Genomic DNA, 20,854 nt, shown 5'->3' on the forward strand with positions numbered 1-20,854 from the left:
CTGAGCTGGTGATGAGATGGAAAGGAGGGTCGGATCTAGAAAGCTAGAGAGAAGAGATGACACAAGATGTTAGAGGATAGTGTACTTATCTTGTGCCTGATACATAGTGAGCAAGTTTTGATTTTATTGAGATATAATCTACATACTATACAATTCAATGGATTTCAGTATATTCACAGCTACACATCCATCCCTGAAGAACATTTCATTGCCCCCCCAAGAAGCTCTACACCTCTTGTCACCATCCCAGCCCCTCAACCATTCTAGCAAAGCTATGACTTCTATTATTACAGAATAAGGAAGATGGGGCTCAGAGAGAAGACTGACTTGCCCAAGGCCATGCAGTTAGCATGTGAGAGTCCTGGGATTCCATCCATGTTTGCCAGAACCCAAGCCCATGCACCTGGTCAGTATGACCTTTGAGGAAAGTCAGGTTCAGAGAGTGTGTGGCCAACCCAAGGCCAAGGCCAATCCGAGGCCATGCATTTACAGCTGTGAAGTGATTGGGCCTAATCCTGTCTTTATCCCATTCTGCTGCATCTTTACCCTTCCATGTAAGTGAATCAACACAATCTGATCAGGATCCAGGAGTGAGCCCCCAAATTGACAGAGGCTTCTCTCTTGACACTTGGGCCAGGCTTAGTCTGGACTCTGGAAGTTCACAGCCCACCTGCTGCCTTCACGTTTTGGCTCTGTGCACCGTGGGAAGGATCCGTGCAGGTGGGGCAGAGAGAAGACAGCTGGAAGGAGAAGGCAGGCAAGACCCTGCCCAGTGTTTCCTAGGAATGAATGAGTTGGGGTGCACCTACTCCCTGCTCAGATGTCATGGGGAGCCGTGGATGTTCAACACAGCCCCTTAGAAGGACAGGATGGAAAAGCAGAATTTCTTAGCGGCAACACTGCCTGGGAGTCTGGGACCCAGGGCATCTCAACTCCACCCTGCCTCGGGTAACCACAGTCAGAGGACTTCATTTAATTGGGCCCAGTGTCCCTGTCTGGAAGTTGAGAGAGACACTGGGGAAGTGAATTGAAACAATTCTGTGTTCTGAGGAGCAAATGTGCTCTGGTTACCTGAAAGGGGCTTTATTTCAGTGCGAAGGAAGCCGGTGGCTTACTTGGCAGTGGTTTTTCTCTTGGCCTTTTCTGCTGGATCCAGGAGGACTTCCTCGTATTTACCACATCCCTTATTTCTGTGTCCGCACAGCAGGTCGGACACGCCTCTCAAAGCACCCCGAGCAAGTGGGATGGGCCGTGATTATGAACACGCAGAGCCAGAGAGACGAGGAACGAGCAGACTTTATTTCTCACAACACCACCCCTCCCCTCTCCCAGGGTGTCGCACGGCAGCCGGCATCGGGAAGGCCTCATTCCTCCAGCTTCTGTGGGAGGAGAACAAGCAGGAAATGAGTCAAACCCAAGGCAAGGCTGAGTACTGCCTTCACGCGGAGCAGCTGGAAAGGCAGGAACTTCCGGAAAAATATCGAAGAACGGCATTGTTTCCTTTTGCACATCATAAAAACAAAACCATGGATCCCTGGAGAGGGACGAGTCCCCTGAAAAGCAGGGGCTTCCTGGGCAGCACCTCTTACGACAGGGAGACATGGGGGTGATAAGACGTCTGTCCCCTGCCCCATGATTCTGGAACCAGCAGGGGCCTGGCTGGAGGGGTGGCCTCTGTACTCTCACTGGGTGTTCCCCGGATCTCGGCATCTGGGGAAGACGTCTGCTCTCACCTGAGCCCCCACATCTCGGCTCTTGGCCCGCAGCTTGTTGACCTGGGACTCGGCAATGTCCGCTCTCTCCTCCGCCTCCTCCAGCTCGTGCTGGACCCTCCGGCACTTGGACAGCTGCGTGTTGGCCTGCTCCTCCTGAATGGGGAGATGGAGGGACAGGAGGCAGTTCCTCACTCTGGCTCTGAGGTTTCTTGTCCCTGCAGGCCTCTCTGGGGCGCTGGGGAACCGGGAGGGCTTGGGCCCTGGATTCCCTGAGGGCAGAGGGGGCTGAGCCCAGCTCTCTTGGTGCCAGGACACCACTCCTAGCCCCTGACCATGTATGCTCTCTGGCCTCCTTGAGGGTAGCGCTGCCACTCCTTGGACCCCTGCCTGTTCCCCTACATCCCTGCTCTGCCAGGACCTAAGCCCTGAGTCCTCCCAAGGCACCTGGAAGGTCAGAGTCTAATGCCCTAACCCTCCTTGCCCTGGCCTTATCCCAGCACTGTCTGCCCTGTGGCCAGGCCATTGTCCCCACATCTACTGAGGACAATCCAAAGGTTCTCCAAGAAGGTGGTCTCCTGGTACCCTCCCTCCCAGACAGTTTCGCTGTGACCATCCTCATCCAATGGGCACAGACCCCTTCCCCTCCATTTAACTAGCTCAGATCTGCTTCCCTGTGGTCAAGGTGGAACCACGAGCCCCTGGGCAGGGAGGGAAAATGGACATTGAGAGAAGCCATCTGCTCAGTCATTTATCAGCAGCGGGGTCCCCCAAATTTTGTTCCTCAGAACCCTAGTGCTAAGGCTATGGGCTATGGGCTGCTCTGCGTACAATAAAAAGGTTCCAAGTTCCACCTGGGTTTGTGGGTGGGGGACAAAGCTGCATTTCACAATGGTGTGTTCACTTTGAAGAGTGCATTACCCATCACAGACAAAATCTGAAAAATCCTTGAAAGCAACCGGTTCAACTTTGCTTAACCTAGGATTTCCCAAAGTATTTATTTTCTGTAACAGGAAAAAGTCCCCACCTCTTCCCTACCCCAAACCGCCCTCCTCCCCCCACCACCGCAGGCCAGCTTTTTGCTAGAATATCTCTGAGGTCTGTTTGATCAACAGGTCAGGAAGGGTGGGTGGGAGGGAGGCAGAGTAGAGAGGGAGGGAGGGAAGAGGAGATCTAAGGTCAGGTTGCCGGGCTCAGGGAGGGCTGGGGATCGGGGGCGGATCTAAGGTCAGGTTGCCAGCTCAGGGAGGGCTGGTGGGGTAGGCTGAGCTGGCTGGGGCCTCAGTGAGGTAGGGCTGGCAAGGGGAGCTAGAATGTTCTGGGCTGGGGGTGGGGGATAAAGTGAGGGGCAGGGCCACCTGAGATGAGATAGGAAGCATGGGGGAGGTGCAGCTGGGGGGCAGGCAGCCTTATTTAACACAAGCCAGGGGAGAGAAGTGGGCAGGCGTCCCTGACTTTGTAGCCTGCAAATGAAAACTTGGGCCTTAGGCTCCACGACAGGATAGACTCTTGATGAGGACTGGGCGTCCTTAGGTGGGCGTGGGCTTCCAGGACCCCCCTACTCACAGCCTCCTCAGCCTGCCTCTTGTAAGCCTTCACTTTGGCTTGCAGCTTGTTCACCAGATCCTGGAGCCTGAGGATGTTCTTGTGGTCCTCCTCGGCCTGCAAACATAGCATCGTGCCACCGCCACCGCAGCTTATGCCGGGGTCGGAGCAACCTGGAGCTCACGGAGGCTTTGGAGACACCTACCTGGTAGGTTAGCTCCTTGACCTTGCGTTCATATTTATGGGCCCCCTTCAGAGCCTCGGCCCCCCTCTTCTGCTCAGCATCCAGCTCGTTTTCCAACTCACGCACCTGGTTTTTTGGGGGGGGGTGGAGAGAGCCCAGCATTTGGGTCAGAGCAGCCAGACTTCTCCCATGGTCATTTTAGGGTGAACTTGGGATCCCCTAAATATAGTTTGTAAAAATGTCTCCTCCTAGAGCTCAGGAAACACCCTGGGCACAAGGGGCCACCACTGCTGGTGTGGTGGCCTTGTGCAAAGGAGAACGAGACGCAGCCCTTGGTGCCCCCAGCAGGGCCACCAGGCTGGGCTTGGCCAAGGACGCCTCTTCCCCTGGGGGAGGCAGCTTGGCGAGGCCTGGGCCTCAGCCCCGACTCATCCCTGCAGGTGAAGCCTGTGTGAGCATTTTGGGGGGCCTGATTCCTGGCTAAGTGAGGCTGCAGGGGGTCAGGTAGAGAGCCTGGGCCAGGAACGGTCCAGGTGTGTTCAAGCTCTGGGGCCAGGTGACTGATTCCAAGAGCCAAAGCAGCTGCCCCTAAGAGTGAGTTTCTATGGGTTTAGGGTAGAGACTGTAATTCCCACTCCACCTGCATCAAAGGTGGGAGTCAAGTTAGACAAAGCACTTAAAAGCATGTTTTAAATGATAAAGCACTCTGCCAGTAGTGGTCACTTCATAACTGTTTCTGGCTTTCCTGAAGTCTTGAGGGAACAGGACAGCCACCGAGGACACAGGTCACTAACTGTGGTCCCAAAGCCACAGTCTAGAAAGAGTCAAGACGTGAGGGTGGTGGTCAGCCACAGGGAATCCCAGTGGCCACAGACACGGGCAGCCCTGGGCTTGTGGACTCACCAGATCAACCTTGGAATCCGCCAGTGGAACGGATTAACTCTGGGCACTGTTCCCAAAATGATCCCTAGCCCCCTCTCTAGCCATGCGCCCTGGGAAGCTGTTTACTGTTAGGTTCTGCGAAACATATGGGTTCCTGGCAATGCTCTAGTGGCCTCTGGAAGGTTTGCAGAACTAAAAATAATGGGGCAGCTGGGGCTGGAGGCCAGCTGAGGGGCCATGCAATGAGGGGGATTGGCTGGCCCAGGAACCAAAGAATCAGAGAGGGAGGCATGGGCTCTAATCCCTCCCTCAGTGGAGGGATCCATGAGGACAGGCTAAGCTCATGCAATAGAGGATGACTGGGAAGAATTAGAAGTAAGAATTTAGAGAACTTGGGGGGGAAGAAATTCTGACTTCCGTGGTGTTGACTTTTGTTACTCACGTGCCTATTGCCTTATTGTTTTTTAACCAAAAAAAAAAAAAAAAAAAAAATCATTCACATTCATGGTGTGCATGTGCTGGTGACCACATCCTTGGGAGGCTTGAAGCCCGAGTGCACTTGGGGTGCCTCCCTGCTGAGAGGTCACCTCCTTCTCTTGGCCTGCCCCTCACCCCCTTCTCCTCCTGTGCCACCATTTCCTCCCTCCCAGGACTACAGTGAAGTTAGAAAGAACAAGCTCCCCACCCCCCCAGCCCCACAGAACTGGTAATGGAGCCATGTGCAAAAAACAAATGAAATAAACCGTCCCCAGGTCTCAAGGGAAAAGCAAGGGGTCCCGGCAACAAAGGAAGCCTTTCGCGAAGGGACAAAAACAAATACAGATCAGCTCCCAGATTCAGAAAGATGCAAGACTGCCTCTGTACTGGGGGTAGAGTTTTTTCTGCGGAAAAACGTGGGAGGAAGTGCCAGTCACTTGCCCTTTAGGACGGAGCGAGGGAGAAGCTTCCCAGCATTGCAGCCTGACTGGGTTCAGAGACTGAGAAGTCTGGGACAAACGGGAGCCGGCAGGTGGGAGCTGAAGAGAGACTCTAGACTTTACGTAGGATGAGCCATTGTTCACCAAAACAGAGGCTGGTCCAAAATGTAACTTACATAAACTACATAATGTTATGAATGCAAAGTACATTTCCCCTCACTTATATGGATCTGAATTCCTATAAAAACAGGATGTGACTATTTGCAAGTGTCTTTATTCTGCAGCTCCTGAGGCATGAGTGTTGTAAAGTGTGTGTGTGTGTTGGGATGGAGGAACCAGTGAAGGAGACCTAGGTGGGCATATCGGCATGTAGTCCTCAGACCAAACTTGCATGCCCTCCATCCACCCCCACTCTCCTGCAACCTAGTGGCTGGACTGGTGGCTCTATCCAGGATGGCTGAACCGGATATCACTTTGAGAACCAGAATCTTCTAGAACCTTCTAGAACCCTACCCGGTTCTCCAGTTTCTGGATCTGCTTCTTCCCGCCCTTCAGGGCCAGCTGCTCAGCCTCGTCCAGACGGTGCTGCAGGTCCTTCACCGTCTGCTCCAGGTTCTTCTTCATGCGCTCCAGGTGGGCGCTGGTGTCCTGCTCCTTCTTCAGCTCCTCGGCCATCATGGCTGCCTGATGAAGTTCATAGGACGTATGAGTGGGCCACCTGGCATCCCGACCAGGAGTCCACAGAGGATGCTGTCAAGGTCAATACTGTGCGTGCTGTTCCTGGCTCCCTCATTCTACCATGACTAGTCATGTATCTCCTCCCCAGCTGATTTTGGCTGAGGCTTCATCTAACTCCCTCTCTAGGAAGCCAGCATGACCAACTGTAGGTCATCAGGAGACAAAGCCTCCTTGCCTTGTCCCCACCTCGAAGCCCCTTCCCTGACTCCAAAAACAGGCACTGCAAAGAAGGAACAGAGCTCACATCTGTGATGGCTTTCTTGGCCTTCTCCTCTGCATTTCTGGACTCTTGGATGGAGTTCTCCACCTCTGCCTGGCACTGGGCTATGTCTGCTTCCAATTTTTTCTTGGTATTTATCAGGCTCGTGTTCTATAGGAAAAATTAGATGCCAGAGGTGTAGGTTATCTTTGGGAGCTTGGAACAATTGAGGGGGAGAAATTTGCATGGGGAAGGCAATCAATCATGGTCATATTTCTTATTTTTCCCTGGGGGATTTGCTAGGTACTGTTTCATTCTTGACCAAACAGAAGGTCCTGAAACAGACCCAAGAACTGTATATAAAATGAATGAGTAACTGATAAAGGTAGACTTTCACATGTTTGAGGAAGAAGTTAAAAGGTGTTGGAGCAAGAAAAGGATGGGTAGACCTAAATATATAAAATGAGAAATCTAATGATCAAGACACACGGTAAATAGAATTACAAGCGTGACAAAGGAGAAAATGCTCCCAATGTATATTGCTCAAAAAACACTCTCTTCCTCAATTCATAAAAAAGACAAATTGCACAAGTAAGAAACCAGGGCACAAACTGTATATAGGTGGAACCTGCCAGAAGAAGCAGTTACTCATTAGTAATCAAAACTTTACTATATATGTATTTTTTTAAGTAGACTCCAGGCCCAACATGGGGCTTGAACTCATGACCCTGAGATCAAGAGTGAAGTTGGATGCTTTACCCAAAGAGCCAGCAAGGTGCCCCAAGAAAATAAAAATTATATAGGTGAGGTGTTTTTCAACCGTGAAGTTGGTCAGGATTAAAAGACGTGTAACTAGGGCCTTTGAGGATTTAGAGGCAAGAGATTTTCCATATTCTCTCAATGAGAATAAAAATGGAGACCACCTTGTGAAGGCTATTTACAATAAGCTGCAAATGTCTTTATCCTTTGGACCATGAAATTCTGCTTCCAGCAACCTGTTTACGTCTAGGAATATTAAGACAAGAAACAATAACGAGAAAACGTGAAAACTTATTATAAGTTAAGTTCATCATAGAACTCTTTCTAGTGGTAAAGATTTTATTGGGAATAATTAAAAACATCCAGCCATGGAAGATAGATTAAATAAAACTGCCACATCACCCTACTGTAATAAACTACTTTTCTGCCATTAAAAATAGTCATGGCGGGGGCACCTGGGTGGCTCAGTCGGTGAAGCAACTGGCTCTTGGCTTTGGCTTGGGTCATGATCTCAGGGTCATGGGACTGAGTGGGGAGTGGTGGTGGAGGGAAGAGTAGTGTGTGTGGGGGAGGTCCACACTCAGCAGGGAATCTGCTCAAGATTTCTCCCTTTGCCCTTTCCCCTGACAATGCACACGTGCGTTCTCTCTCTCTCTCTCAAATCAATTAATCAATCAATCTTCAAAAAAAAAAAGTCATAGAAGATGATTTAAAGGGATGGAAATGACACTTTGTTAAAATGAAAATAGGAAGCTGCAGAAATGCCGATCGCATTTTTACAAAAGTATAATAATGGCAGAGATTGATGAGAGCTTCCGAGAGCTTGGAAGAAAAGGTTTCCAAAGGGGACACGGTGGCTGGTATGTTTCTTCTACTTGTTTGTTTGTAGGCTCTCTATTTTGCAACAAAGAATTGTTTTTATAAGACTTTTATAAAGGTGGGGGACAGCTCCCTGCTCCCTTCTGGTGTATTCGATAAACTTCTATCTCCTTAAAAACCCAACAAGAACTTTCATAAAGGTAAAAAAAAAATATTTTGAAAGATAATTATTTTGAAAGATAATTCTAATTTTCCAAGATTGCCATTAGAGGTTGCTTCCTCTGTGAAGCCTTCTCCAGCCCCTTGATGCAATAACTCATCCTTCCTTTCTCTGAGATGGAGACGTGCATGACCTTTTATCTTCAGATTAAAGAAAGCTCAGAGCATAGTTAGTCCAAGAACTAAGCTTTTTTTTTTTTTTGAAGATTTTACTTTTAATTCATCTCTCCACCCAAGTGGGGCTCGAACTCACAACCCCAATATCTACTGACTACACCAGCCAGCCACCTCCAAAGAACTAAGCTTAAAGCCGCTTGGTCTTGACCACTTGTCTGAGAGGAAGGGCGGTGCTCCCTTCCACTGCGAGGGTCCTGCCTGCCCACCAAGTGGTCCTGGGTAGAGGGAGGAGGGATGCACCTGGGAGTGAAGGAGCTGCACGCGGTCACTGGCGTCCAGCAGCTCCTGCTCTGACAGCCTGCGGGTCCGCTCCGTCTGCTCCAAGGCCACCTTCATCTCCTCCAGCTCCTCCAGCAAGAGGCCATTCCTGCGCTCCACGATGGCCAGCTGCTCCTTGAGGTCCTCATTGCTCCTCAGGGCCTCATCCAGGTGCAGCTGGGAGTCCTGCGGGGACAGCCGGACGTGAGTGAGGGTGGAGTCTGGGACAGGGCGAGCGCTGGCCAGGTCCACGGGAGCCTGGGCTCACCTTGAGCTGACCCTGCACGGTGCGCAGGTGTTTCTGCGTCTCTGCCACCTGGCGGTTGGAATGGCCCAGCTGGATCTCCATCTCGTTGAGGTCTCCCTCCATCTTCTTCTTCAGCCTCATGGCGTCGTTCCGGCTCCGGATCTCAGCGTCCAGCATGCTCTGCATGGCTTCTGCCGCTCGCTGGCTGTTTCTTTTCAGCTGCTCGATCTCTTCGTCCTTCTCAGTGACCCTGCGGTCAAGCTCGGATTTCACCTGGCTCAACTCCAGTTGGACACGCAAGATCTTGCTCTCTTCGTGTTCCAAGGAGCCCTGATCGAAGCAGAGGAGTGGTTGGGGGGAGCGGTGGGGGAGGTCATGGGCAGCCCCCCTTCTTGAATGGGTATTTTCCTAGCCAGTGTGATAGAACGAATATTATTCTACCCATTTTACAGATGAGTAGAGGTCAGACAATGTGGCCCCCAAATGTCCCTCCTAGTAATGAACCTAGGACTAAAGCTTTGTATCTGTTACTAAAAACTTTGTGTCTGGAGAGGGACAGAGCACCTTTCTGAATTAAGTAAAACCTTTATTGGGTGTGTCTTTTTTTTTTTTAAGATTTTAAAAAATTTATTTATTTTTTAATAAAGAGAGAGAGATCACAAGTAGGCAGGGAGAGAGAGAGAGAGAGAGAGAGAGAGAGAGAGGAAAGCAGGCTCCCCACTGAGCAGAGAGCCCGATGCGGGCGGGGCTCTATCCCAGGACCCTGAGATCATGACCTGAGGTCCTCATTGCTCCTCAGGGCCTCATCCAGGTGCAGCTGGGAGTCCTGAGGTGAAGGCAGAGGCTTAACCCACTGAGCCACCCAGGTGCCCGGGTGTTTTTTGTTGTTGTTGTTGTTGTTGTTTTTAACAGGGACTCTAACTCAGGAGCTACCCTATTGTCTAAAATGACAGAGTAATTGCTCACCTCTTATCCTGCATCATGCAAATTTCCCTAGAAACAGCTCCACCATCTGCCCCGCACTGGCGACACCGATTAGGGCCTCAGGACACTGGCCCTGTTTTGACTTTCCAGAAATCTCAGTGTCCATACACCACCTAGCGTGTGACCCTGTTAGAGCCGAGGAATTCTGAGCCCACTCTCGGGATGCCTGCTGACTGATTTCTTGCTTCCCGAGAGGAAGACATTGAGGACATCACAAACGTGTTTATTTATTTTCCAAAGGGGAGATGTGCTGAACTAGAGGACACCCAGGAAATGAAACACGGCACAACTGTTTCCCCAGGGACGGCTGGTTGTTCTTCCCTGTGGAGCCTCGGCCCCTCCTGGCAGGAAGTAGCCCCAGAGGTCTGGTCTAGTCCGTACCCCACCCCCACCTCCTGGCATCCTGCCCTCCTGAGCACCCTCATGTCATGTCCCGGACACTTGCCTCCACCTCTTCTAGGGCGACCTGGAGGTCTGACTTTTCCTGCTCCACTTGCTTCTTGGTCTTTTCCACTTCTTGAAGGTTCTTGCCAGTTTCTGCAATCTGCTCAGTTAAGTCGGAAATCTCTTCTGCAAAGGACAGGCTCGATTTAGCGTGTTTGATGGGGCTCGCGTTGACAGCAGAGGCATTTTTGCCTGGCAACCTGGGGACTGGTGATTCATTCCCATTTATGCAGGAGAGAGCGTGGTGGAACCCTTTGTGTGAGGTCTTGGCACGACCCAGGCGTATTGCCCCACCTGAACCATGCTGAGGGAGGAGTGGCCAGAACGCTAAGTCTTCACCAAGTACGTAAAATGGTCGCGGCAAGGGCCGGGGGAGAAAATGCTGGAGACAATGTATAGAATAGAGAATCATCGTCTTTTGGGACTGAAAGGGGCTTTCAGGGACATCAGGTCTGGTCTGATTTTGCAGACCAGGAGTCTGAAGTCCTAAGGGATTTCGTGGCACGCCCAAGGACACTAAGCCACGTCCAGACAGAATCCGTGCAGGATCTTGTTCTCTAAGAAGAGGTGAACTTAGCAACTCCGTTCGCCCTTCATGTTCCAGGACACTTAGTTACGACTATGTCTGTGGCATTAGCCGGGCTGAGCTCCAGGGTCGACAGAGCAGACAGAAGGGTTCTGCAGGGCAGTGGGAAGCAGGAGGCAAGGGGGGGAGGGTACCGGTGCTCCCCTGGGGTGGGTGGGGGAGGCAGCTCACCTTGCAGGTTTTTATTCTCTCGCCTAAGCGTCTCTAACTGCTCCACCACTTCCTCATAAGCGTTCTGGAGCTTGAAGACTTCAGTACTAAGCGACCTGGATCCTTTCTGAGCAGCTTCCAACTCGGCCTGACTCTCGTCCAGTTTTTGCTTCCACTCTGCAAGGACCTGGGAGATGGCACAGGGACACGTGAACAGCAGGAAGGACCAGGGCAACTGGGAGAGCCCAGGAAAACGAGGGCTGTCTGTGAGCAACATTGAGGTTTTACCCTTCCATCCTGGGGACTCGAGAAACAGGGCGGGGCTCTGTCCTAGATCGCGGGCCCCAGACTGGGATGCTCTCATGGGTCTTCCGCGGCATCTCAGAGTAATCTGAATTAGCTTGAACTAAAAATCCACTTTGGAGGGACTGTCAGGAACGCAAAGAGACACTACAAAGCCCAGCCTCCCGCACGCCCTGACCTGATGTTCGGTAGACCTCCCGGGTGGGCGTGTCTCTCACACGTGCAAGCACGAGAGGGCGTGGCTCTCTGGGGGCCAGACCTTATCGAAGTCCCTCTGCTTCCTGTCCAGGAGGACGCGGGCCGTGTTGGTGCGTTCCAAGTCAAGCATCAGTTCATCCACTTCCCCCTGGAGCCTCTGCTTGGTTTTCTCCAAGGAGGCACACTTGGAGCTCACTGCCTCTGTGTTTTCCTCTGCTTCCTGGAGCCTCTGGGCCAGTTTTTTCCTAAAAGAACCATTTTTTTTTTTTTTTTTTGGCAAAGGTGAACTATTTCAGAATTTCAGAACTGTCTGTTGATTTGGGGCTAGAACTGGGGAAGACCAAGACATAGCATGGGACGCATAGACAGGTACCACCTGAAGAAGCCCAAAGAGCTTGGCGGCAAAGCAGGTCACCAAGAAGCCACTAAGGGAACCAAGTGGAAAGGACAGTCCCAGGGGAAGAACAGGGATGCCCTATCTGAATGCTTAACAAAAACTCAAAGTGCTGGGGAGGAAGAGACTGTCTCCCAAGGCAGGAAGCGTTCTCTGTCCCCTCACTCATGTCCTGGGGTCACTGCTTCTGCTGTCGCTGGGGAGCCCCGTACTTGGCCTCCTCCAGCTCCTCCGTGCGCTGGATGGCGTCCGTCTCGTATTTGGTCCTCCACTGGGCCACCTCGCTGTTGGCCTTGGACAGCGCCCTCTGCAGCTCGGCCTTGCCCTCCTGCTCCTCCTCGTACTGTTCCCGCAGCAGGTCACAGTCGTGGCGGGAGGACTGCAGGGCGTGGGCCAGGGCGTTCTTGGCCTGCGGGAGGAGGGTGGTGACAGATTGCAAAGACTTTCGGCCATTCTCCAAGCTAAGGTATTTTCCTCTAAACCAGCATCTCCCAACGTGAGCTGTTCCTGAGCTGCCTTCACAAACTTAGCCATATCTGCATATGTCCTGTTTTATTTCATTTTTGTCATGTTGGCTCCCTGATTGTATTTAAATAAAAGTAAACTATTAAACTATAAATAGAAAAGCACTAACATGTGCCACACATAGAAGGGAGCTCTAAGAATAAATGCAACGCGGGTAAAGCAATGTTATTGATCACTTTCCAGCCAGGTACTTGCTGTGTGCCTCCGTACCTGAAGCCTGCTCTCTCTACGTCTTAATAAGGAAAATGAGCACATGCTAGAGAGATGTAACCACACTGAGCTCTTTTCCTTATGCAAGGAGAAGAATTGAAACAGACTTAGGAAGGGGTTCATTTTCTTGTTACTTGATGCAATGCTATGGAAAGCTGTTGCCTTGAAGAAAACCCAAAAAAGTATTGTTTGGTGTCACCAGAGGCTGTGTCCCCATGCAGGGGGACTCTGATGTGAGCTGTTCTGTTTCTGTGCCTGTTACCTCTTCCGGGCAGGGGAGAACATGCCCAGAGAGGCCTCCTTTGCTCAATCCTGCCTGGTGAAGAGGACAATTTAGCTCTCATCTTGAGGTTCCAAAACAAAACTCTTTCTTTTCCTTTTATTTATTATTATTATTTTTTTAAGATTTTAAGTAATCTCTACACCCAAAGTGCTTGAACTCACAACCCTGAGATCAAGAGTCTCGACTGAGCCAGCCCGGCCCCCCACAAAACACTTTCTGAGGCCACCATCAAGGAATGCCATTTGGGTGGACTCCTGGATTCCCATTCTCATGCTTAAACACCATAGACAGCACTTATTAAGCACCTGCTGTGTGCATTGTAGCTACTGTTTGGTGCTATGGAAAAAATTATTCTTGCCTAGGAGGAGTTTACAGATCTGCGGGGAGAAGGGCGTTGATGAGCATGAAGACCTAGATATGGAAGTCAAGAAAACGAAGAGGAGGTTCATGTTCATGCATATGTCCCAAGTGTGTCCCCAGAGCCGTGCAGTCTTTTGGGAGGGGGGAGAACTTAAACTCAGGTGTTGCAGCAGGTGACGCATGAGTGATGAGGAAGAACTGAGAGGGCATCTCGGCGGGGCTGGGCTGAATGGCTGAGCAGAGTGAGAGAACAGAGGCAGAGATGGGTCGAGCAGGTGCGGTGGGGGAGGGGGGAGGGGAATGTCGGGAAGGGATGCCCTGGCTGGTGAGGGTGTTTATCAGACCACGCTATGAGGGGCAGAAGAGCCCAGAGGTTGGAGCACCTTGGCTCTGAAGGAGATCCAACACCAAAGTCCTGTGCCCTCAAAGAACAGGTTCCTACTCTCCCACACAGCAGAGAAGAGAAGTAGCAGACTTCATGCTGTAGGGCTGCCTCCAACCAGTTTTCATGGCTTCTCAGGTTCTGACTCCGCCATTCCAGAAAGAGGCATTCTTACCTTGGTTTCTTCTTCCACTTGTCTCTTCAGCTCCTCCAGCTGCTGGGTGAGGGCCTGCTTGCCTTTGGTTAGCTGTGAGATCAGAGACTCCTTCTCTTCCAGTTGGTGGCTCAGTTCCCCTACCAAACAGGAGCATGAGTGTTGCTGAACATTGTTGACCCATGGTCTGTAGTTTCTGGAACCCAGCCCCTCAATCCTTACCATTTTGGGTCTGCAGTCTTGCCTTCTGCATGTTCAGATCATGGATTAACTGTGTCTGTTGGTCATCTTTGGCTTTGATCTCATTAAATTGGTCTTCCACAGTCCGGCACATTCTTTCCACGTTACTCTAAAAAAAAAAAAAAAAAAAAAAAAAAAAAGTCAACATGAATGGGAAATATTGGGTTTCTGGTGTCCAGGTCTGAACTGGGAAATTGGGTTAGTTTAGCTTCTTGTCAGGTAAAATAAAAATAAGAATGCAGAACACATACACGTCAGTTTAAAAAATTACCATCACTTCGGGTTTGGCAAGATTTATCTGTGATGACTGCTTAGTCACCAATTAGTTGGAGCAACAGCTTTAGGTAGATAAATATTGATTGGTTTGCAAAAAAAAAAAAAAACCCAAAGCCAAACAAAAAAACAACCTTTGAGAACACGCTACTCCAAGGAACCCCAGGATCCTCTTGTAACATAAGTAATTCTGTTGCCATGTGAGGGATATTACCTTCTGATTTATTTGTTTGCAAGCAGTATATTCAGGGGACACTGTTGCACATTTCATTTGATTATACAAAAGATTCCTTATGGGGGAGGTGGCACGGAGGGATTCACTCCCCCAGCCTCTAGTTTGGCCCTTGTTTTCGTGGAGTTTATTTCAAAACCTTGCATATATTGTAGACGTCCTCCTCCTACCTCATGTAACATAAAATAAATATGTTGAGCATGCATTTTTCTTCAGAGTAGGAAGTATAAGATGGTAGCAGAAGAGGCAAAGATATTAGATTCAAAGGAAGATCTCTAGGGGCTTTGGATATCTTTGAGAAAATGACATATGAACATACAATAATTTTATCTAGGGCAGTTGACAAAGAGACAGCAAATCACAAGGCAAAAATTCAAAGCATACAACAACTTAAAAAATAAAGCAATGTAAGGTACTTCTTCCACTGCATTCTAAAATTGAGAACAGAGAGCATGAAGTGACAGAGGAAGGAGGTGGCAAGTAGATGCTGTCATCTCTTCTAACCCAGACAACCCTGCAACCTGGACTAGGGGTTACGGGGGTGGAGAGAGACAAAGACAGGGACAGAGAATACATATAGACCTAACTCCTTAGAGGGAAGAAAAAGCCAAGAAGGACAGAAAAACGGGGAAGCAGACGAGAGAGAAAGGAGTTGCAGTCAGGCACTGAGGAAGAAATCAAGAGGAAAGCGTGGGTGGGGGAGTCCAGATCCTAAACAAGGACAGCAAGAGGCCCCACAAATCTACAAGGATATCATCGCTGAGGAAGCCTTTACCTTGAAGTCATACACAGGGATGGGTTGACCGGTAAGCTGGTGTGGTTGAGCATGACCTTTACTTGCATGGGCCCTAGACCATGCAAGTAGCTGTAGAAGGTTCCAGGTGGGGAAGGAGAGCTACATGCAAGCAGAATATATTTCTAGGGAGAACTTTCTGGCAAACGGTCTGTGTCTCCAGGGTGCCAATAATTTGTGACTTCTTTCTCTCACTCTAAATGACTACTTTTGTGCCTAACTTTGTATGTATAATTTCGTATACATTTTCTTAAAGAGTTCCTCCCCTCCTGAATTTTACATGCTTCAAGTGTAACAAAACTTGGAGCTAACTCTGTTCTCACGCATAAGTTCTCATTAGTTATGCCTCCAAGGGATGGATACCGTGGGCCAAGGAGGTGGCATATCCAACCATACCCAGCAAGGCCCTTTGGTGCAATCCTTCCATAGGTTTAGTTCTAGAAAATGCCAGATGGTTTGGAAGATTCTGAAAGCTTTCTGAAATTCTGGAAGGATGATGAGACCTCAAGTCATAGTAGGTCACTGAGTCAAGCTCCAAAGACAGGAATGAATTTAGGGGCACTGGGAGCAGGCAGAAGGCAGGAGCGCCTTGCAGTTTGGAACAGACAGTGAGTTTGGGGGCATCAAATTATGTCTGCTTCCTGGGCAGGTGAACGTAGCTGCCTCGCATTTGCTAAGAGTAGGGGTCAGTTACCTTTGACTTGGAGACTGTCTCAATGTTGCCGGCCATGTCATCGATCTCCATCTTGAGCTCACTCTTCTCCTTCTCCAGCTTCTGCTTGACCCTCTGCAGGTTGTCTATCTGCTCCCCGAGCTCGGCCACACTGTCGGCGTGCTTCTTCCGAAGAGTGGCTGTGGTGGCTTCGTGCTGCAGGGTGGCCTCCTCCAGGTCCCGGCGAAGTTTCTGGAACTCGGCCTCACGCTTCTTGTTCATCTCGATCTGGGCGGATGTGGCCCCACTGGCTTCCTCCAGGCGCTCGCTGATCTCCTCCAGTTCCCGGGAGAGGTCAGAGCGCTGTTTCTCTGCTTTGGCTCGGGAGGCCCGCTCTGCCTCGATTTCCTCCTCCAGCTCTTCTGTGCGGGCCTGAAAGGGTCACTGCATCAGGAATGTTGGTGGGGAGAGGGAGCAGCCCACTTTGGGCAAGGCGGGTGGTGACGGATTGGGGGTAGGCACCACAAAAAAAAGACTACATGATAACATTAAGTTAATGAGGAATACGGTTGGAAACATTCTAAAGGTCCCTCAGTAGGGGATGGTCAAATCCACCATGATGGAAGCATGTTCCAGAAGTTCATAAAGTCTTTAGAATTGACCCATGTCTACCGTCTACCATGGACAGCTCTGTAGGATGCATTGCTACATGAAAGTGGCAAGTTGTAGAACCATAGTCTCTGTGTTATCATATTTAAGCTAAAAAAAAAATCAAGTATATAGAATATAAAATACACGTAGACTTAATGAACATATTTACATGCATAAATAAATATACATGTAGATATATAATACATGTTTACACTTATGTTCTTGTTCCTTCATATTTTAATACATATGTGTATATATATAAGGATGTGTGTATCATGTATCTATCTCCCTTAGATAATTTCTTCAAGACTTTCTTTATAAAGATTTCACTTTTAAGTAATCTGTAAACTCAACACGGGGCTCGAACTCACAACCCTAAAACCAAGAGTTGCACGTTCCACCGCCTGAGCCAGCCAGCCACCCCTCTTTGGGTCCTTAATGCATACATAAACCCATAGCAAGGGAGCCAGTAGTATACACAATCCACCAGAAGGTAAGAGTGACTTCTGAGAAGGGAGGGTTATGGATGATGATCCATGCACCCTTGCCAGTCAAATTTGGCCTTATTGGTAACACCAAAATATTCCCCAAGAAATCTATGTATGTGCTACTGGCAAGATTAAAATGTTAATTTCAGAAAAATCAAGGGAAGGACAAAACATTGCCTCCAGCTCTGAGGATAGGAAGAAAATAAGCAGCTAAAGCAACACAAGCAAGGGCAAAAACAAGGGCAGGAGGGACCCTTAGAAAGGGTTTTCAGGGTCGGGAAGGTTTAAAACTTCTACCTGCAGTTCTTTGATCTTTTTTTGTAATTGTAAGCTGTGGGCTTGCTCCTCTTCAATCTTGGTTTGTAACTGACTGATTTCAAACTCCTTCCTGCAAACAGATACATAGTTATACAGTTAAAAGAACAACAACGTGAAATACAAGGCTTTTAAAGGGGTAAGTTGGCACTCGGGCTTAAACACAGAGATCAAACACGAGATAGCTACTTCTTCAATTTCTCTTCCACTTGCTGCTTGTCGTTTTCTAGATCCATAATGGATTCCTGGGACATTTTCAGGTCCCCTTCCAGCTTCCTCTTTACTCTTTCCAGGTCTGTCCGCAGTTTCTTCTCCTGTTCCAAGGAGCCTTCAAGCTGGGAGACACAGGCATAAAGGTTGGAGCTTACCCCTTGGCCACCGTGGCCACACCGGCGCTGATGGCTTCCAAGAGCTCCTGTGGGGTATGACCGCTGGCGTCTGGCCCCAGGATGGAGCAAGATTCCCCATGTCTCAACTCTTCCCTCCTGCACCGAAGGCTACCCTGTATCTCTTGGAAGCATTCTGGTGCCTCTTTTGGCTGATTCTCACTTGGCCTGTTCCTTCCCTGTAGAATCATGGTGACTGTAAGTGCATGCTTGTGCCCAGAAGGGAAGAAGCGGGGCATCCACGGATGGGCTCTGCTGTAGCTAAGCTGGGAAAGGTCTAGATTGCACAGCCATACTCCTCCCAGAGGTAGCACGGTGCTTGCCTGGTCTGGCCTCAGGAAAACATGCAATCTGTACAAGTTCTAGACATGGTCGTGAGTAAGCCTGCAAATGTCAGTCTTGGCTCTTGTACCAAGAGCCTATATGCAACTGATGAATCACTACAGTCAACCTCTGAAACTAAAAAAACCAAAAAAACAAAAAACAACCATAGTAATATCATGGGGGGAAATGGTAATTGTTATGGGGCAAAACAGGACTCCTATTTAACAATGTTAAAATCACTCAATTTTAACAATGTTAGAACAAGATTGGAACTTTGCGAACCCAAGGACCTGAGAGGGGATGTTAATTATGATGATGTTAATTACCATGAGGGTAATGAGGGGTATAGTAGTAGCTAATGTTTTACTGAACACACTCTGTGTTATTTCTTCTTCTTCTTCTTCTTTTTTTTTTTTTTTAAGATTTATTTATTGAGAGAAAGCAGGAGTGGGGGGGGGGGCGGGGAGAGGGAGAAGCAGGCTCCCTACTGGTCAGGGAACCCGATGCAGAACTCGATGCCAGCACCCTGGGATCATGACCTGAGCTGAAGGCAGACGCTTAAGGACTGACTGAGCCCCCTGGTGCCCCCATGCTGAGCTTTCCATGAAAACCCTCCGAGGTGAAGAGGGTCATATCCCCATGTCACGAGGTAGACACAGGGACGGCAAGACTTGTGTGGAGGGGGCTGAGGTCCAGACTCAGGGAATCTGCTCCAGAATTAGAAGTCAGACCCTCCCCCCACCCCCATTTAACCCCAGCCTCTGCAAGCAACAGCTGCGGGGACCCGGGAGTAAAACATCCTTACGTCATCGGTTTGCTGCTCTAGCTTGGCATTTATTTTGATGAGACCATTGACTTTATCTTCCTCCACCTGGAGATCGTCTAGTGTTTGTTGATGGGCTTCCTGCAGGGACTTCTTCTCCTTGGTCAGTTTGGAGATGTTTTCCTCAAGGGCTGTCATTTCTTCGGAAAGATTCTTTACCTGGGAGAACAGCCACACCCATGGACTGCTCAGACAACTCAATCAGAAGCTACAGATTTTTATTTTCCCCTTTCCTTTTTTGGCTACCACATCCGTACCTCCCTGGGAGGTGGTCACTGTGTGGGTTACATTATCCTGAAACTGGCAGCCCCCCAGCCCTTTGCTTCTTGGCTGGCTGGCTGCAGAGCCAGATAGCATCATTCCTTCAGACACGAGTTTATGTCCCACAACGGAGGGTTCTGAAATGCACATAGGAGGCTTTGGAAGGTCACCCCATTAGTTTCTCTCTATCATTATATATCCACAGGACTCTGTTTCCCAGGTTGGGGGTTTAGAAAAAGGTGGGAAGAGTAAGGAAAGATACAACATGCTACGCAAGACTGGTCCAGAATGGGAACCTGTGCCCTCAGGAAGCCGGGGCGGGGGGTGCCACACAGAAAGCTTTAAGGCATTAAATTGAACTTTGCTCTACATACGCCTCTCTTCCAGATCAGAGGTTCTTACACTCCCACCCCACAGGCTGAATCTGGCTGGGGACGTGTTTTCTGTGTAGCTTTTGCATAAATTATCAATATTGAAAAAGGCAGTGTAATGTCACACAAAATCTGGACTCCCGGCTGCTCCTGGAAAATCTAAAGCGTTGGAGGTTCGCATGTTCGCATGCAGAACTCGATGCCAGCACCCTGGGATCATGACCTGAGCTGAAGGCAGACGCTTAAGGACTGACTGAGCCCCCTAGTGCCCCCATGCTGAGCTTTCCATGAAAACCCTCCGAGGTGAAGAGGGTCATATCCCCATGTCACGAGGTAGACACAGGGACGGCAAGACTTGTGTGGAGGGGGCTGGTTCAGTGTTGCTGCCTTGGACGGAGCAGGGGCTCAATTCCTGGCAAGTCTCCACGCCTCTCTAATGTCCCTTTCCACACTTCCCGGGTGTGGATCCCACACTCACTCCGGGTCACCTCACACCAGGTCAACCCGATCCCTTGCTCTAACTCATTAGCAACCATTATTATGTGACTCAAGGGCTGTGATTTTCATGCATTTCTGCAAAGTGTGAGGATCCTTCATGTGACCGAGTATTTCCAGTGCTTTCCCGAAGGCTGCGTCAGTCTATAAGCTGCCAGCAACACATGAGGGTCCCCGTTTGCCCATGTCCCTCGCAGGGCGAGGGGTGGCCCAGCTTCCTGCCCCCTTCACCACCTGCATCCTTCATCATCTGCCTGGCCCCTGGGGGCATTCTTTTGCTCTTCCTGAGCCAAGTGCAAACAAAAATGAATAGGACGCCACTCTCGTTGAGGATCCCTTGCTTTGTGCAGGATGGGCTGTGGGCTGGAAGTTTGGGGTCCAACCAGCCAGGCAGGAGGAGGGTTGAGAAGAGCCTGCGGGGTAGAGAGACCAAGGCGGAGAAGGACGGGACTTGGTGGGACCTCACTGCCCGCCTGCGGGCTCCTGCCTCCAACTTCAGGAAATGTCTGCTCCTAAGAGGAAGTAAGGCTGGTTCCAGAAGCTGGGGGAGTGGGGGACTCCCTGGTTTGCCCACCTTGTTCTCAGTGGCGTGCTTCTCCTTTTCCACTTTTGTCAGGGTCAGCTCAAGGTCGTCGATGTCCCTTTTGAGAGACGAGCATTTATCCTCCAGGTTCCTCTTTTTCGCCACGAGGTCGGAGTTCACCTCCTCTTCCTCCTCCAGTCTCTCGTTCAGCTCCTTGACTTTGGCTTCCAGTTGGATCTTGCTTTTGATGAGCCCCTCACAGCGCTCCTCCGCATCGATCAGGTTTTCCGTTTCCTGGAAGAACCAGAGGGTTGTGTTTCGGTCAGACTCTCAGCAAACCCTACGCGGGATGTGCTCTGCTCTCCAGAAGCCCACTCTCTGTACCTGAGGTGATGAAT

At 49.9% G+C, this 20,854-nt stretch overlaps 1 protein-coding gene across 1 annotated transcript in view; it reads right to left on the minus strand.

Moving 5' to 3' along the window:
- Positions 1 to 1,305: 1,305 nt before the first annotated feature.
- Positions 1,306 to 20,854, minus strand: part of MYH13 (myosin heavy chain 13) — a 47,049-nt gene continuing 27,500 nt past the window's right edge. Inside the window, exons 22-40 of the mRNA XM_045083393.1 lie at positions 20,508 to 20,750; positions 18,789 to 18,965; positions 17,463 to 17,608; positions 17,256 to 17,346; positions 15,862 to 16,251; positions 13,852 to 13,978; positions 13,651 to 13,769; positions 11,928 to 12,124; positions 11,383 to 11,566; positions 10,842 to 11,007; positions 10,086 to 10,210; positions 8,678 to 8,986; positions 8,392 to 8,595; positions 6,223 to 6,348; positions 5,754 to 5,924; positions 3,463 to 3,567; positions 3,279 to 3,374; positions 1,734 to 1,868; positions 1,306 to 1,379 (exon numbers count right to left, since the gene is read on the minus strand). Of these exons, the coding sequence (XP_044939328.1) occupies positions 1,365 to 1,379; positions 1,734 to 1,868; positions 3,279 to 3,374; positions 3,463 to 3,567; positions 5,754 to 5,924; positions 6,223 to 6,348; positions 8,392 to 8,595; positions 8,678 to 8,986; positions 10,086 to 10,210; positions 10,842 to 11,007; positions 11,383 to 11,566; positions 11,928 to 12,124; positions 13,651 to 13,769; positions 13,852 to 13,978; positions 15,862 to 16,251; positions 17,256 to 17,346; positions 17,463 to 17,608; positions 18,789 to 18,965; positions 20,508 to 20,750 (3,126 nt within the window). The 3' untranslated portion in view covers positions 1,306 to 1,364. The remainder of the gene's footprint in view (positions 1,380 to 1,733; positions 1,869 to 3,278; positions 3,375 to 3,462; positions 3,568 to 5,753; positions 5,925 to 6,222; positions 6,349 to 8,391; positions 8,596 to 8,677; positions 8,987 to 10,085; positions 10,211 to 10,841; positions 11,008 to 11,382; positions 11,567 to 11,927; positions 12,125 to 13,650; positions 13,770 to 13,851; positions 13,979 to 15,861; positions 16,252 to 17,255; positions 17,347 to 17,462; positions 17,609 to 18,788; positions 18,966 to 20,507; positions 20,751 to 20,854) is intronic.

Source organism: Mustela putorius, unplaced genomic scaffold (genome assembly GCF_011764305.1).
Source record: "Mustela putorius furo isolate JIRA1106 unplaced genomic scaffold, ASM1176430v1.1 tig00000695_pilon_pilon_pilon, whole genome shotgun sequence".
Taxonomy (NCBI): Eukaryota; Metazoa; Chordata; class Mammalia; order Carnivora; family Mustelidae; genus Mustela; species Mustela putorius.